This window comes from Pogona vitticeps, chromosome 2 (assembly GCF_051106095.1).
Source record: "Pogona vitticeps strain Pit_001003342236 chromosome 2, PviZW2.1, whole genome shotgun sequence".
In the NCBI taxonomy this organism is placed as follows: domain Eukaryota; kingdom Metazoa; phylum Chordata; class Lepidosauria; order Squamata; family Agamidae; genus Pogona; species Pogona vitticeps.
The window spans coordinates 152,942,967-152,961,528 of NC_135784.1; the positions used below are offsets into that span (position 1 = coordinate 152,942,967).

An 18,562-nucleotide genomic window follows, 5' to 3' on the forward strand; every position below is an offset into this window, starting at 1 on the left:
GGCAATGTATTATTGCTGCTGACAAGCTTTAAGGGTTATAGCAAAATTGGTTAGAGTGCTCAAGCCTTAAGGGCCTATCAACAGATCTGATATTACCATTATAGTACTTGCCAAAGGGAGACTGCAAGCCCATGAATCTGCTACTAACAGCATAGATTTATTCAGATTATTTCCTCTGTGACTAATACATGCAGGGTGTGCTTACACTAGCCTCACCCTTGATTATTCTCTGCCAGACATATGGACTTTGAACAGCCCTGGCAAAGCATATAGCAGGAAGATCATGGCCACTGCCAGCAGCAAGTTAATGATTGCCAGGGCCAACTGCTGATGCCCACTTCTTAGAGCTGCAAATAATCTGCTTCCAATCAAAGATGTCTTATATTTCAAATGCCACAGCTTTTTATGATCACAAAACAAAGGAGACATAAGAGGAATTCACAAACTCTGTTTTGTTTTAAATCCGTATGAGAGAAGGCCTCTGTGGATCCAGAACACCATTTGGCACAGGTAGAAGCTTCCACAATCCACATTTCAAGACACCTCCTCTGACGACTGGTGAGGTATTAACCTTTCAATGACACTCATCATCTGGACTCACAGTCTTCAGAAATGCCCACATTGAACCCTATTCTTTTACACCAACAGAAAGATAATTGGCTTTATGATCCTAACTTTATCTGGACTCTCAGCAGGAGTAACCAAGGGTCTTGTGCACCATCTGCTTAACATACATCCCCCATGTCATTCTCAGAGTCAAATAAAGATGTTCTTATTTCAGCAAGTGAAGAATTAACTAGTCTCCAAAGCTGTATGTGTGATTTTATTCAACACTTAAACCAAATTGAACTAATTGTGGTCACCTGATGTGTCCAGATAGTGCTACTTTTTGCAGTATACCTCTGCGTATGAAAATATGAAATCAAAATACCAACATAAGGATCACAGTAGGTTTTTTTCTACAAGTAAGAAAGTGTGAAAGTTCATAGCTACCTAGTTAAATGTTGATGCTTTGCCTTTCTTGTGAGCAACTTTCAAGATTAAGTAGCAACAGTTTAAAAGAAACTTTCAAAGTACAGCTTGCTTGGGCATAACGGCTTTCAATGCACTTTAGTATTACTGCGTTCACATGCAAGACATAGGCCCGTCCCCTTCCCTCTGCAGGCAGCAGTAGCACAGATTACACTTACATACAGGAAGAGATCCAGCTTCAGGGTGGCCAGAGAAAGGGAGTGAAAGAGAATGGAGAATACAGAGGAGAATGTTCTTCCCTGCCTAGGTTACCTGATCAGGAGAGAAAAGCAAGGAGAGGAGAAAGATACAGACTTCCTACAAGATACTCCAATTTGGAATTCAGCTGTAGCCATTTGAAAGATACATGATCTAATGACAAACACATGCTCTTAAATTACAAGCATGAAACCAAAGGAGGGAATGGAAAAGGAGCAAGTATCCAAACTGCAATTCTGAGACTAAATGAGGGTTATTTGAATATGCAGAAAGAATCCTAATCATACCTAATCATCATTAGTAAAAAGGGCTTTTTTGAAAAATAAATGTGCACTATTCCTACAGAATTGTTTATTTCTGTAAACATAAAATTCTAAAATGATAACTCAAATAATTAACCTGAATTGCTTAGATTCCTTTTTTCAGGGGGAGGGGAGAAGATTCATGTTTTCACAAACAATTCTGTAAAATGAGGTAAACTTCATTTCTCTTCTAGGTTTATTGACAGCTCTGCTTCTCCACCCAAACCCTCCACACAACTACCTCAGGATAAACAGAAATCTCCACTTAGCTAGGTCTACCTTCTCACACTAACCTGTCTTCATTTTTTAAAAAAAGAGGTTCAAATGCTCTCAAGAGAGTAAAGTGCTCTTAAAAGACTGGTTGTCAGTGTTTCTTAAAAGAGCAGCTTCCATCTATGTTACAGGTGACTCAAATGTGAATCTCAGTATATCAGGGAGGTTGGGCCATTTGAACTTTATCTAGAAAAAACAGTAGATATGGGCCTCAAAGCAGATGAGTTCACCAACAAGATCTCCTAGGGCTTTCACCAGAAATTTTATCTCTCCTTGCTGCTTGGATGTAAAATGGGAGGATACTAGAAGGGTGCCAGTACAATTCTGGCCATTGCAGCAATCTGCAGATCAGTCACTACAGCTAGCAAAAAAGGTCACACATAAAAAACTAGACTGTCTTGAGATATTGTGCAAGACACAGTTCAAATGAATAAATGAAAACTTAAGAATTTCTTGAGTTTCATTCTATTTGTTTATATACTACATTTCTCCAAGAACTGGGACCCAAGTACAGTGGTACCTTGCAAGACGATTACCCTACAAAACGTTTCGCTAGACGTTGACTTTTTGCGATCGCTATAGCAATTTGGAAAACGGTTTTTCCTATGGGGGATTTCACTGGACGGTGATTTGGTCCATGCTTCGCAGACCGTTTTTTTTTTTTTTGCAAGACAACGATTTTTACAGCTGATCAGTGGCTTTGCAAGATGGCTTCCCTATGGGCGATCTTCGCAAAACTGGTGTTTTCGGGACCGATGCTTCGCAAGACAGCGATTTAAACAGCTGATTGGCACTTCGCAAAATGGCTTCCCTATGGGCGATTTCGCTGGACAATGACTATTTCCCCCCCATTGGAACGCATTAAATGGGTTTCAATGCATTCCAATGGGGAAACGCTTTTCGCTAGACAATGTTTTCACAAGACAACGATTTCAATGGAATGGATTAACATCGTCTAGCAAGGCACCACTGTAGCTTAAAACATAGTTTAAGCATGAATGAATTAAAATACAATGAAGTTACAAACATTAAAGCAAAATTAGACCCATATTATTAAAATCACATTGAAATCAAAACACTTGAGAATCTCTAAATTAAAATACCAAATGTAGTTTGCCTTAAAAAAGAAAGTAAACCGGCACATTAGCGCAAATCTAGGGGTTGGAAACTACGAACTGCTGAAAGTTTGCCTTCGCATGTCAGCAGAAGGACAGCAGAGAGAAAACCCACCTAGCTTCTCTCAGCAGTGAGCAGAGCCTGAAAGTGGCCACTGAAGCAACTTCAAACCCTTGTTTGGTCTTACTCTCCACAGATCATAAACATCAACCAAAAGACTTCTAGATCCAAGGGAAAGGAGAGCTAGAGTGGGATGTCACCAGCATGCCCTGGGATCTTGGTCTGAAGGTCTTCCACCCACAATTTCAGTCACTGAATTTTAAAAGAAATCTATCCTTCCTTGTTATTTCACAAGAACTGGCAGTAGGAAAAAGAAGTGGCAATAGGAGAATTCCTTTGCCGCACATAGACACAGGGGGCAGGGGGGGCGGAGAGAAGATGCATATTATAGTGTAAGGCTTTACTTATTTAATCATCCGAGCTTTAGAAAGGGTATTTTCTTGTACTACAAATCCTAGAAATCCCAAACCAGCATAACCACTAATGAGTAACACTAATGTTCTCTAGGGTGAAAAAGAAACATTATTTAATATTATTGCTGTAGGTAGAGTTACACTTTGCTACATTTGTGTTGGTGACACCTTTTTGCCAAACTCTCCTTTAAAAAGAAGTTCCTCAATAATGACTTGTCCAGCACTATTACCTGCAGCATGTTTATCTGGCAAGTCCACTAAAGCATCACACAGGTGCCAAAATCTAAAGTGCTTGCTCCTTCAGTCAGACATGAGCCTGGTGTTGTCCTGCAGACAGTGCACTCCAGAGGCAACATGCTCTGAGGCAACTGGAAGGGGAAAAATATAAAATCTACCCTCTACTCCATCGTTAGTGTGAGTAAAACACCCAAGCAATCTGGTTAAATACATACAACCCAGGGATGGTTCAAAAGAGTAAATAGGAAGGGCTCTTTAGTTATCGATTAGTGTTCCAAAGCACCACAGAAAGCCGTCTTCCTCTCCCACATTTGCAGCCCATTAATGCTGATTTTCAGTCCTTCTTTTTCTTCCTTGCCCATCCAAAGCCTTGCAATAAATGTTAAATTCTGACTATGCAAAATTGATTTTTTATTTTCACAATATATTGCAGCTACAGAACCTTAATTTTAGTGGATCGATACAAGATCAGGTAACAACTATCACAAGAAGCCAGTTTTCTTTACAATCACTGATGTCAAGGTCAAATGTATGACACTGAAACAAAGACTTCAGAACACTACAAAAACATTGCAACACTCTTTGGTAGTTTCAGTCTATGAGGTTCTTGATATCTAACATTTCTACCTGAAAGGGTTAATTTCAGTGTGAGCTCAGATAACCTTATTAATCATATCAAAATTCATCTGGGTATAGGTTATTTCACTGTTTAAATATTTCATCACTTTTAGAGGACGAGAATAAATCAGAGTTTCATTCAGAGTGAAGTAAATCCTTATCCAGAGAGTCACATCTTGTTCCTTCTACTTTTTCCTATATAGAAAATTAATTCCAGGCAACATCAGCTTGCCTAATTCTACAAGCTTTATTAATCTAAATTGGTTTTTTTGTTCCATGTACATGAAATATATTCCTAAAATATGTAACTTTTGATATGTTACAGAGAAATTTCTTCAGTTATAAAAATCTATTCTTACCACCTATGAAAAAACCCTGTAAGTATACATACTTAAAATATATGAAAACTATACTTAGGCTGCAGGCAATATACTTAAGTTGTGCTTCAAAATATAAAAATGTGTAAGTTATTATGTTCCTATCAGAATTACATAAATCATGTTTCAATCCAAAATGCAGAAGCACAAAAGGTATATCAGAAATATACTTTAAGAATAAAAAAGATCAAGGATTATGCTTTAACTACATTCTAAAAATGATTGCACCCTTAATAAGTTTTAAAAACAACAACCAGAAATTACATCTCTTAAAATTATCAATGTCCTTAAAAATGCATTAAATATATTACTTAGCCTTTTTGCGTATTACACACATAGAATTGCATTTATCCACCCATATTCAACCTGCCTGGTTTTATGTAAGAAAATCTCTATGTCTCTTCTGTCTCTGCCCTACATGTTGCCTTTCCGGCTTCATGTTACATGGTGCATGTTACATGGTTCTTACTATGTATTGATTCCTGCTTTCTGGCTCACTATTTCACTGTGTATATTTATATCTTCTTATGCTGGTTTGCTTTTACTATCAACGTTTATACCCCTATGCTCAAGCTGCAGGTTGGTAAGAGGTTACTAAAGTAGAAATTCACTTGCTTTGCAAAGTGTATGTTATTTTACATTGACCTTACTTTTATGGCAGTCCTCCAATATAACTGCATCTCAGTTGTGTGATCTGCCATGTCAGGAATCTAGCATGTATGTGACTCATTCAGTAAGCTATGCAGTATGTCTGCAACATCTTATTTGGTTTTCCTATTATTCTTACTCTTGCTAAGTAAGACAGTCACTGATTACGAGGATGGCTTTGTTTTGAGAGCTGGCTGATTGTCCTGTAATGACCTTTAGTACACTACTAATCAAACCTCACTTTTTAAGCACAATGTACATTTTCAGTGCTGCAGTTCTTATACACACACACTTAATTATTCAAACACTCCACCCATGCAGAATATTAGACCCTGACACTGGTGCTTGCAACACTCTATAGAAAATTAAAAAGGAAATGAAGAGAAAGAAACTTGGCCAGTTATTCATACCTTTCCTCGTGCCAGGGCCTTGTAGGCAATGCGAATAATGAAATAGGACCAGGAAACATGGAGAATTTGTAAAATTAAAAGAAGCCCATTAAATAGCCACCATGATGGATAAGGGCCAATAATATCCCAACTTTCAAACAAAGTTGTATTCAGTATCCTGTAAGACAAAGAGGAAAGCTTGTTATAGTGGCTGTTTTGAAATTTCTTGTAATCTCAATTTAATAGACTAGATAACCAAGCTGCCTGGCTCTGGTCTGATGGACACAACAGTACAAGTGCTCACTCAATTCACAGATAGTGTAAAAAGAGTTTTCTCTGAATGTTTCTTTATGGCTTTGGCAAAGCTCACACTGGTTAAGTTAGAAAATGTGTTACACCTCATTATAATTTGACAGAGATACAATAAACCTGAAATTGCACAACAAGAAAATTTTTCTAAAGGTTTTGGTGGTGGTGGGAGTTCAAGAGAGAAAAAAACCTAAGGAAATTGAAGCCTTTTGTTGCTACAGACTAAGAAAGCTTGCCACCCTCCCACTGGTTTTCACTAATCAACTCTGCTTCTTCAGCATCACAGGAGGAATCTTCTGGTGGAAAGAAGATTTCCACTAAAGAAAATATTTATAATGAGTCAAGAGCATGGAATTTAAGAAGCACAGTAGGCATTACCTACCCAGTGAAATAGCAAAGTCACTTCCCTGAGATTAACAGGCTCCCCTAGGAAACCAGGGAATTACAATAAAGCCAGTGGAAACTGCATTAAAGATTCACTCGTTCTCCTACCAAACAGCAAAGGCTTGCTGAGCGATATGGCAACAATATGTGCAGATTACCATGGCCTAATCATGATCACTGGAATCAGCAGTAAGAAGATTTACTTGCAAACACTGGTGTACAACAAACCAAAGCAAGATGTCACCTCACAGCAGCTGTTACTCGGGAATCCTTTATTAGTTGGAGAACCCTACAATCATAACTAAATATTACAAAGGCAGAAAGATAGCATGAGGAAACTGATCGTTTGTTTCCCAAAATTAGGATGTAGCTCAGTATCAAGAAAAATCCTTCAATGATATTTGGTGGGTCTTCATAAGGAGAACTTTCCTAAGGAAGTAGAAGAGACCCAGAACACAGAAAGAAGAAAGCCAGCAAACATGCTCCTACTCCATACAATGTGCAAGGTACATTAAAGACCTGAGCTTTTGAAACTGCCTTCTACTGAGTCAGATCACTAGTCCACTGAGTTCAATATTGCCTACTGTACAATGATGGACAGCAGCTTTGCACGGTTTGAGATGGGGTCTTTCCTGCCTCTACTTGGGAGGATGTGGATCAAGCTTAAGCATATAAAGCATATACTGTATTCTTATGATTCTGCTCTACTGTAGGAGGAAAAACCTTGTGAGACAACTGAATTTACTAGAAGATCCAAATAATTTTCTACTACAGGCAAGGGCAAGCTCATCTCCTATAGGCACAGTGGGCAAAATCCTCAGTGTTGTGCCCATAGTAGCTATAATAGAACCAATTCCTGTCCACAAAGCACTTCTGCTAGTACACTGTGAAATTGCCACAACAGAAATAGGGCAACCAACTGTGTAATCTAATTGCACAAGTCCCTGTTCCCAAGCGTAACACCAGGCACAGTTATGCAGGCATAACTTTACATTACACCTTCACAAACAGGATTTTCCCCATTATATGTATTTCAACATCCAAATGATCTAGTGGCAAGAATACTTATACTTCTCAATTTTAATCTACCAAACACACACTTCTGCATACTAAAGTTGCACTCTACAGCACAAATCAAAACTGCATCATGGAGTTATGGGCCTAAGGATTTTATACCAAGCTAAAGATGCTTCTTATGAGTTAAAGGGCAGATCTGGGAATAGGATTTGAACCTGTGCTGGATGGGGTTACACTCCCCCTGAGAACACAAGTTCTCAGCTTGGGTGTGCTCCTGGACTTATCCTTGAGTCTCAATGCCCAGGTCTCAGCAGTGGCCAGAAGTGGATTTGCACAGTTAAAACCAGTGTGCCAGCTGCACCTGTTACTGGAGAGAGGTCTGACCTGGCCATAGTGACACATGCCTTAGTTACATCCAGTGTGGATTACTGCAGCTTGTTTTACATGGGGCTCCATTTGGAAAGTGTTTGGGCACTTTAACAGATCTAGAATGCCACAGCCAGATTGTCAATTGGGACCGTTTACAGGAATCACATAACTCTCTTGTTACAACAGTTCCACTGGCTGCCAGTCCGTTTCCCGGCGCAATTCAAAGTGCTAATTTTTACTTACAAAGCCCTAAATGACTTGGTTCCAAGCTACTTGAAAGACAGCATTTCAATTTATAAGCCTGTCTGCATTTTAAAATCATCAGAGGAAGTCTTTCTCTCTATCCAGTAACTCTTACAGATACATTTAGTAAGAACACAGGAGAGGGCCTTCTCTGTTGCTGCTCCCAAGCTGTGGAACAACTTCCCATTGGAGGTTAGCCTGGCCTTCTCTTTGCTATCCTTCCACAGGCAAGCAAAGACTGTTCTCTTCAGGCAAACTTCTTCTCAGTGATTGGCTGCTTGGGAGGTACTGTTTTTAATATTGCAATCCACGTTGGGAGAAAGGCAGGATATAAATACTTAAATACGTAAATAAATAATACCTATTGTGAGCAATACCATGGGCTTCCTTATGTGCTATGCTGTCAGGAAGGCACTGGATTTCCTTGCAGTGAAGTGTAGGAGCACTGGGATCAGTGCTTTTACCCAAACCCACTGTATTCTTTTTTAACTATGGCTGTTGGCTTCCCTGCAGCATGATGAATCCTGGCTGCCAGGATTGGGGCACCCACTAGCCATGCCAATCTATGGAGGGACAGTGATGGTGGTGAAAAGGGGAAACACTCATAAGGCTTTCTGAACAGGTTCTGTAAGCCTGAAATGGCCCATAAAACAGTGCAGAAAATCAGTCTAGGGAATGCTTTGCAGTGATTCCCTTTCAGAAATGTATCAGAAAGATATATAACAGTCTTCAAAACAAACCATGTTTGATAGTACTAAAAAATAAAACAAGATGAACAAAAACAAACCAGGAAAATAAAATAAAACGAAACAAAACGTTAGTTCAATTAGCCAAACAACATTCAACTCCACCCGATCCAAAGGACGGTCAGACACAATCATCAGGAGAAAATTCTACATGCACCTGTACTTACACATAAAATACATGAAACACGGAGACTCATTTATTTATTTATTTAACTTATATGCCACCCACTCTACCCAAAGGTCTCTGGGCAGTCACAGAGGAGGCAACCATGCAGCATTGCATGCTTTTATGACTACAGAGACAAGGAGCCTTAGGCCACCCTCATCTCTTAAGCCCAAGCAACTATGTTACTAAACAATACCGAAGAGATCTGACTCTAGCTCAGAATCACCCTTAAGCATTTTGCTGCATGGAATGGTGAAGGAGATACCAGAAACTGGAGCTTTTGGGGTCTCCTTAGTGATACTATGGGACGTGGTGGCGCTGTGGGCTAAACTGCAGAAGCCTTTGTGTGCTGCAGGGTCAGAAGGCCAGCAGTCGTAAGATTGAATCCACGAGACAGAGTGAGCTCCCGTCGCTTTGTCCCAGCTCCTCGCCAACCTAGCAGTTCGAAAGCATTTAAATGCAAGTAGATAAATAGGTACCATCTCAGTGGGAAGGTAAACAGTGTTCCATGTATAGCCGCGCTGTCCACATGACAACGGAAACTGTCTTCGGACAAATGCTGGCTCTATGGCTTGGAAACGGGGATGAGCACCACGCCTTAGAGTCGAATACGACTGACTAAAAAATGTCAAGGGGAACCTTTAACTTTACCTTAGTGATACTGCTGGGCCCTAACGAGTCCCCAAATCCTAATACCCAGCCCTTTCTGATGCAGTCTTCTTATCCCATGTGTTACTACTCCTGACTCCAAGGGTCCCTATGGATCCTTATATGCAGTTGGGCATAGTGGACCCTCAATAACTCAAGAATCTTTGCCAATACTTACCAGACAGGATAAATCCCCAAACGGGTGACAATAAACACCACAGAAAACAGTATGAAGGTTCCATCACATAGTCGCTGATATTTGGCATAGTTCGCCAATTTTGCTGCCTAGGAAAAATGCAAAACATTAAATAAACACATGTGGTAGACTGATTAGTGTTTTTTTTTAGCATACCTAAAATAAATTATTAGGCTTCATACACAGAACAACACAGAAGTCACAAACCTGTCTTCAAAGAACTAGATATGAGAGGTAAGAGGACTGTTGTGAAAAAGGTAGAGGGACCTCAGAAATGAGTTTTAAAACTTTTGTAACTTCCATGGTAGAAGTACAAGACTCTAAAGAGAAAAACAGCAAATAATTAAAAAGGTACAGTAATAATAGAATGGTAGACCAGGAAGGAACCCTATGGAGCATTCTGGGTACCAAATCTGATGAGATTATCCAAGAAATGGCAAATCAGAAGCTGCCAAACAAGAGCCTGCAACTCTCTGAACTAATGATATTACCCCAAACAAGTTTCCCTCACACATCGCCAACCGATGAATATAGGAATGCTTGGACTTGATGAACCCTGTCACAATACACCCCCGGGGTGGGGGGGCGCGGGGGGCGGCAGGCAAAAAATACGGTACACACATGAGTGACTTCCAAGCTCACTTACCAGTTGGTTGGAAGTTATGTACATATAAAAGATAACACTGCAAGACCAAATGATGCCTCCAGTTTAGATCATACATCTAGTCTGTAATGGTTGACAAAGGTCATAGGCTGAGAGCATGTCACTGTCCTACAGTGAACCTCTTTCAAAAAAAATTTCTGATGCTGCTATAACTCGTATACAGCGTCCCGTCAAAGGAATTGGTAAGAGACATTGAGCCAGTTTGTATGGCAGTAAGACTGCCTTCACTAGCCACTTAGAGAGTCTTTGTGAGTATACCTGCTCCCCATTTTTGTTCCCATGTTAATAAACAAATAGTCTATTTACTGTCCACACATAAAACCAGGATACAGCTAACATGTAAGGTAGAGCCCTCTCCATATGAAGTGGTGGTAAGAGAAAAAAAGTTGGAAGAACCAATGGTTCACTTGTATAAAAATACAAAGGTATCCTCAAGTAAGAATGATGTGTCCATAAACAATGTTACCTTATCTTTATAAAATTGTAAATAAGGCTTATTGTAACACGAAGCTCATAATTTGCTTTCCTATGAGAAATATTATATTTATATTATATTAGGAGACTCAGATCAACTGTAGTCATAGGCTCAAATGGAGGTTTTATAAGTTGAGTTAATTCAAGTCTCGGAAGCACTCAAGTCCAAATGTCTTGCTGACTTGTCCGTTTTCTTTGTAGATGATGACACCTTACACATTGGTTGAATTGCTTGTTGTTTATAGTATATAGTATAGATCAGGGGTGTCAAACTCAAATTCATCGGGGGCCGCATCAGCAGTTTGGTCCCCATCAAAGGGCCGGTGGTATCTGTACTGATGGCCTTGCAAGGACCCCATCTGGCTTGGTGGGAAAAGGAAGGAAGAGAAAGTGCCTGTGTGTGTGTGTGTGAGAAAGAGAGATACAGGAAGAGAATGTGTGTGTGTGTGTGTGTGTGTGTGTGTGTGTGTGTGTGTGTGTGTGTGTGTGTGTGTGTGAAGGAAGAGAAAGTGTGTGTGTGTTTGTGTGTGAGAGAGATACAGGAAGAGAACGTGTGTGTGTGTGTGTGTGTGTGTGTGTGTGTGTGTGTGTGTGTGTGTGTGTGTGTGTGTGTGTGTGTGAGAGAGAGAGAGAGAGAGAAAGAGAGAGAGACAGAGAGAGTTACAGGAAGGAAGAGAATGTGTATGTGTGTGTGAAGGAAGGGAAAGTGCCGGGGTCTCTCTCTCTCTCTCTCTCTCTCTCTCTCTCTCTCTCTCTCTCTCTCTGTGTGTGTGTGTGTGTGTGTGTGTGTGTGTGTGTGTGTGTGTGAGAGAGAGAGAGAGAGAGAGAGAGAGAGAGAGAGAGAGAGAGAGAGAGAGAGAGAGAGAGAGACATTCCCACCCCACTTCCCTTCAACCTCCCTGCGGGGACGGAAAAGCTGCTGCCAAGGAATGTCGCCCGCTGGCCCCTCACAGAAATCAGGCCTTTTTCGAGCAAGAGAGAGAACGGAACGTCCGGGAAGGGAAGGGAAGCGAGCAACCAGCCAGCCCTCCCGCCCTCCCTCCCTTCTCTCCGCGGCTGGGTTGAACGGCCGCCTCCGACGTTACCCAACTGGGCCGGCGCATCGCTCCGCGTTCCCTCTTCTCTCCCTCTCCTCAGGGCCGCGCTGGCCGCTGCCTCCCGCGTCCCCCCAGCATCGCCTCCCTCCGCCTCGGAGCCCGGCCAGGAACTCCCACCGCTCCCCTTCCCTTCCCCTCAGGGGTGACAGAGGCGGCGCGGAGCCCCCTCCTCGCGCGGCCTTGGGAACGGCTCTCGCCTCAGGCTGAGAGCGAGCGAGGATCAGGCACGGGAGGGAGGGAGGGGGAGCAGGGGCGGAGGGAGAGGAAAGGAGTGACAGCGCCACAGCCAATCGGAAGGAGGACGTAGCCTTGTTAACTTGAGCCATTTTTTCAATGAATTTACTCCGTGCAGGCACAGAGTAAATTCATTGAAAAAAAAAGGGGGGGGAGGCTGCAAGGCTGGCGGCGGCTCCACGGGCCATCAGACGAGGTCTGGCGGGCCGGATCTGGCCCGCGGGCCTTGCTTTTGACACCTGTGGTATAGATGGTTGAATTGTTACTCTTTGTCAGCTGGGGACCTTCCTCTTCAGTGAGTACAGTGTTTTCTTCCAGGGATTCTTATATTGTCTTTATGTGTATAGTTAAGAAAGCTTACAGGAAAATTGATTCATTTGCAATGTGGTGCTGGAGGAGAGCTCTGAAGATACACTGGACTGCCAGAAAAATTAACAAGTGGTTCCTAGAGCAAATCAAGCCTGAAACATCTCTGGAGGCAAAAATGTTCAAACTCAGATTGTCCTCTTTGGGGGGCATCATGAGAAGACAGGATTCTCTGGAAAAGACAATAATGCTGGGAAAGACTGAAGGCAGGAGGAAAAGAGGAAGACCACATACAAGTTAGACTGACTCCATAAAGGAAGCCACAGTCTTGAGTTTTCAAGAGTTGAGCCAAGCCTGTTGAAGACAGAACATTTTTGAGATTGCTTATTCATGGGGTCACCGTAACTCAAAGGTTTACTTGACAGCATTTAATAACACAAATTGGGAGGTGAACCCCATGCATTTTGACGTGTCCCTCTTTTTAAATAGGTACAGTGGTGCCTCGCTTAACGAGCGCTTCGTTTAATAACGAATTTGCTTAGCGATGACTTTTTCGGAGCGTTTTTGCGCTCTGTTTAGCAATGTTTCCTATGGGCAATTTTCGCTTAGCAATTTCGGGACCATGCTTCGCATAACGATTAGGTTTTCGGTCCCCGTTTCGCTTTGCGATGATTTTGACAGCCCGGGGGTCGTGCTTCGCTTGAATGGCTTTTTAACGGTCGCTGTTTCGCAATGCTTCTTCACAGTTTGATTACCCTCCTGCTCCAGGGTGTTTTTGCCTGTTGCTGTTTTCTTTCTAATTTAAACTGTCAATGCCCAGGATGCATTGGTGTTTTTCCCTGTTGCTATTATCTTTCTAATTTAAACTGTCAATACCCAGGATGCATCGTTGTTTTTCCCTGTTGCTGCTTTCTTTCAAATTTAAACAGTCAATACCCAGGATGCATTGTGCCTTGTGCAGGGAAGGTTTAAAAACCCTTCCCCAATGCATCCTGGCTTTACTTTTGCACGTGGAGTTCCAGGGCTGACTGACTTCATTTGGAGCAACTTTGGTTTCTTCTGGCGAATTTGAATAGCAGAAGGTAAGTTTACATTTGTTCTCTTGTGTGGGTGCTGGGTTTTATTGCACAAGTCTTACAGGTATTTTTATTTTTTTATTTTTTGTTTAAATTGCAGGATTTTTTGTGCATGCCTTTTAAAAGTTTAAAATTTTTTACTGTACTGTATTTTTATTTTCTTATTTTTGGTTAAATTGCAGGGGTTTTATTTGTGCATGCCTTTTAAAATTTGGGATTTAAAATTTAAAATTGCCTTTTTAATTTTTTTTCCCTTGGATTGCTTTCCTTGGGTGTGAGAGACTTCTGCAGAAGTCTCATTCTTATTTGGGGCGGGGGGGGGGACTGCAGAGTGCTTTTGAGGTGGGTAGAGTCTTGCATTGGGATTTAAAGTTTAAAACTGCCTTTTAAAATTTTTTTTCCTTGGATTGTTTTCCTTGGGTGTGAGAGATTTCTGCAGAAGTCTCATTCTTATTTGGGGTGGGGGGGAACTGCAGAGTGCTTTTGAGGTGGGTAGAGTCTTGCATTGGGATTTAAAGTTTAAAACTGCCTTTTTAAAAAAAAATTCCTGGGAGAATTTGGATATGCTATTGCATTGGTTCTGTGTGGGAGAAAAGTACAGAAATGTGATTTAAAATTTAGGGTACCCTGCAGGGGAAACTTAGGGGATACAGTAGCTTCTGTTGTGGGTGTTTGAATGCAAAAGTCTGATGCCAAGATTGATTTTTTTTTAACTGTAGGCATCCTTTCTGTCGTGTGGTGTGGCCTTCGGTGGGTGGACTTTTCCAGAGCATCTGCGACAGCGAAAGGTAGGTCTGCATTTCTTCTCCTGTGTTGGGGGGGGGAGGTAAGGCCAAGTTTTATTTTAGGCATCATCTTTTTGATGAGGTTGGTGTAGTGTGGTCTTCAGTGATCTTGGCGTCTTCCATAACTTTTTGGAGAGCAAAAGGTAGGTAGGTCTGCATTTGTTCTCCTTTTTTGGTGGTGGTGGTGGGGAAAGGTTAGACCAAGTTTAATTTCTTTTTCTTTGGTTAGGCACCCTCCTGCAGTTCGTGTGATGTGGCCTGCGGTGGAGTTTGCTGCTTCAGGGACATCTAGAGGTAGGTCTTCTCCTGTGTTTTCTTCTTCTTACCTTGTGCTGGGGGGGGGGGGGTTGTTATCCTAAGTCTAATTTCTTTCTAAATTTCTTTGGTCAGGTATCCTCCTGTGATGTGGCATGGTGTGGCCTCGAGTCTAGTTCTCCATAGCTTCTGGGACAGGAAGAGGTAGGTCTGAATTTGTTCTCCTGTGGATTTTTTTCTTAGCTTGTGCTGGAGGGGTGTTATGCTACTTGTTTGTCCAGGGCAGTTTTGGCCAGGTGTGGAAAGGTGTGTGGGAAGGTGAAGCAGATGTAAAGTAGTGATTGTTTTTTTTTAACGTAGCAACAGCTGACATGGGTCCCAAGAAGCCTGCTTCTGCCCAGGTTGGCAAGCCGACCAGGGAGAAGATTACCCTGGAGATGAAAAAGGAGATCCTCCGGAAGTACGATGGAGGCAAGCACATCGTGAACATCGCCAGGGAGTACAGCAGGAACGCATCCACCATCGGCACCATTGTAGCGATGAGGGAGAAGATCCTTGCCATGGATGCAGTGTGGGGGGTCACCAGGATCGCAAAGAACCAGCCAGCTGTCCTGGAGGAGGTGGAGAAGCTCCTTGTCATCTGGATGCAGGAGAAGGAGCGTGCAGGGTACACAGTGACTGAGGCTGTCATCTGTGAGAAGGCCAGGGCCATGTATGCGGACCTCGTGGAGCAACAGCCCGGAACCTCAGCTGAGCCAGAAGAGTTCAAGACAAGCAGAGGCTGGTTTGAACGCTTCAAAACTAGATCCGGCATCCACAGAGGAACTTGAACTCTGCATGGCACCCGCTCTGGCCAGACTGTGTGGCTACTGGCGTTTCTGCGCCTGCACCAGAGGCCACAGTGATGCAGGACATTGTGGCCTTCGGGAGGAACATGGGCCTCGAGGTCACAGAGGAGAACATTTCTGAACTGGTGGAGGGCCACGACCAGGAACTGTCCACCCAGGAGCTGGTCGAGATGCAGGCACAGGCTATGGAGGAGCAGGAAGAAGAAGAGCCAGAGGAGGAACAGCTGTCCATCAGGGACCTGAAAAAGCTCTTGCACCAATGGGAGAACGTTCAGACTCTAATTCAGCGGCACCACCGTGACAAGGCTCTGGCACATCAGTTTGTGCACATCTTTGATGAGAAGCTCGTGTCCCCTTTCAGAGGGATGCTGAAAAGGCGGCAGAAGTAGCTGACTATGGAGAGGTTCCTCACAAAGAGGCCAAGACAGAAAGAGGAACCTGCTCCTTCCACCAGTGGTGCCCAGTTGCCTTCTTCCTCCCTCTCATCATCGTCCTAGAAGACTGCTGCTGTGATGTGGGGACAGTTCTGTGTGCCTCCAGGTCCCTGCATTGAACACTGGTCCAGGTGGTTTAGAGCAGTGGTTCTTAACCTTTGTTACTTGGATGTTTTTGAACTGCAGCTCCCAGAAACCCCAGCCAGTACAGTTGGTGGTGAAGGCTTCTGGGAGTTGCACTCCAAAACTCCTGAGTAACCCAAGGTTAAGAACCAGTGGTTTAGAGGCTTCAGCCTCACTTGTTCACTTTAAAAATGTTACTGTACTGTACTCTAATATTTACTGTACTGTACAATGTTAAAGGTTTCTGTCCTTAAACATTTATGTAATGTCTCTTTATGTTTGTGCACTTTATAAAGACTTTCTGTATGTTGATGCACTTTCTAAAGAGTTTTATACAATCCAATGTTCCTGCCTCATGTTTGCTGTTTTTAAAATGTTTTTCTATGTTATCTATAAAGTTAAAGTTTATAAACTTAAAGTTCCTGCCTCATGTCTGCTGTTTTTTAAATGTTTTTCTGTTATTTATAAAGCTAAAGTTTACTGTTTAAAATGTTTGAAATCACCTGCACAGTATTTATGTTAAAGTGCACTTAATAAACCCTTTGTTAACCAAATTTGACTTTGTTCTGACTCTTTTTAAATTTGTTGTTGAATTTTTCCCCCATTGAGATGCATTCAATAGGTTTCAATGCATTTCAATTGGGGAACCGTGTTTCACTTAGCGATGTTTCCTATGGCGATTTTCGCTTAAGGACGGCAATTCGTTCCTATTGAAATGGATTATCCAGTTTTCAATGCATTTCAATGGGAAACCGCATTTCGCTTAGCGATGTTTTCCCATAGCGACAATTTTTTTGGAACCAATTAAAATCGTTAAGCGAGGCACCACTGTATTCTGTTATGTCATCTGTTTTTGGATTAAATAGATCCTCACCATCAAAACGCAAGTCCTCTATATAACCTCTGGACTCTTTCAATATTCCTGACTATCTTAGGAACAGACATCTCCTTAAAACTACTGCTGCAGCCATGTTCTTAGTTGCACAATCCGTAGAATGTCTTGCAGAATTTATTTCTAGAGATGCAATTGATAGGGCTTCCTACTGAAAGGTTAAAGCTGGAGTTCTTTTGCCCTCCGGGAAACTCATTAGAAGAGGTTGTAATCTGTTCCACAAAAAGTGATGATATGGCCCTATTGATGCCTGATGGTTAGCAACCCTAATTCCTAGAGCTACTGTAGAGTATATTCTTCTACCAATTAAGTCCATTTTATGACCTTCCTTGTTTATTGGAATTGAGTGCAGTTTCCCTTTAGATCTAGACTGGGAAATCTCTACAATTATCGAGTTAGGCTGAGGATGCTTTAAAAGAAAAGATGTTCCTTCCTCCTGTATGTTGTAGTGATTTTCTATCCTCTTCAAAGTAGGCAGTAAGGAAGAGGGTTTCTGCCAAGATTCCTTTATAAGGTCAGATAAAGTTTGCAGTAATTATATTTACACCACTTGTACTGCATTATACTGGACTTTTTCAAATACCAAATCCATTTTTGGACGAGATGACATATGTACTTCAATTTGCAGAGATTTTGCCATACAGATGTTGGAACATGACCTTATGTCCTCTGATGAGTGCAGGGCACTAAAATCTCCTACATCAGAATCTGGTGATGTCAAATAACAAAAGGTGAAGAGTCCTGTTCATCTGTATCAGTACTCTCTGGTTAGCTTTGTAAACCCAACACCAAACAATCTTCCTGTTCCTTCACAACCTTCTTAGAAGACTTCTCGTCTTTCTACCTCAACGCCCCTTGCTCCAGTCCCCTTGAAACTAATGAAGCTGTTTTTGAGTTCAGTTTTACCAACATATTTTTCTATTGGAATTGTATTGGACTGCTCATTAAGATCCTTTCTTGGTATTAAAGAATGCATTTGATGCTGAGGATGTTTGATTTCCTCAGTTGTAGTTTCAATGTGTCTTGTGCTGTCAACATAATCCAGTGCTGATGAGCAAGATCAACTCCGTCCAGGTATGGTTGCCCTAGAGCTGCCCTCTAGCATCGGTGATCCTCTCAATCCAAAGGCTTCCAAGTCAAAAGTTTGTGGCCCACTGTTATTGAAGGGAATCTTGGACTACTGTCTGGTATTGGTCATTTACTCAATACTAAAGGCGTTGGTGCCAATGCCAAAGGAGAACTTGACCGTGACCTCTACTTATAGTGGCTTCAAAACATCATGTGAACCCCATCTTTCATTGAAATGTGACACTGGAGCACGACAGTTAGCATCTGCACAATAAGGTGGTGGTGCAAAAAAATAATACAAGGGAACCATAGGTCTACCCCTTCTTGTGGAGCAATCACAGGAGGGTGATTTTGAGTATTGTCCCTCTCCAGGCGTAGCTCATCTCAGTTTTGGAGATCTTGAAACCAACTGAGAGGATCAATGCTGACCACCCAAACTCCTATATTTGGAATCAATCACTGTTTTGCTGCATCCAAGTGAGCCTCTTCTATGATCAAGCATCAAAATTGCTCCTTAGCAATACTTGTGTTTCTTGGCCTGAAGGATCAGCTTCCTTCTCTGACA

General features: G+C 42.0%; 1 protein-coding gene across 3 annotated transcripts in view; it reads right to left on the reverse strand.

Annotated features, from left to right (window-relative positions):
* Positions 1-18,562, reverse strand: part of CERS5 (ceramide synthase 5) — a 75,433-nt gene that overhangs the window by 9,592 nt on the left and 47,279 nt on the right. For 2 of the 3 annotated variants that reach the window (XM_020784325.3, XM_078384403.1), the window contains 2 exons: positions 9,724-9,830; positions 5,685-5,841 (listed from right to left, as the gene is read on the reverse strand). In XM_020784325.3, the coding sequence (XP_020639984.2) occupies positions 5,685-5,841; positions 9,724-9,830 (264 nt within the window). Of the gene's footprint in view, positions 1-1,190; positions 1,285-5,684; positions 5,842-9,723; positions 9,831-18,562 lie in introns of all 3 variants that reach the window. The other variant, XR_002299768.3, reaches the window with a different exon arrangement.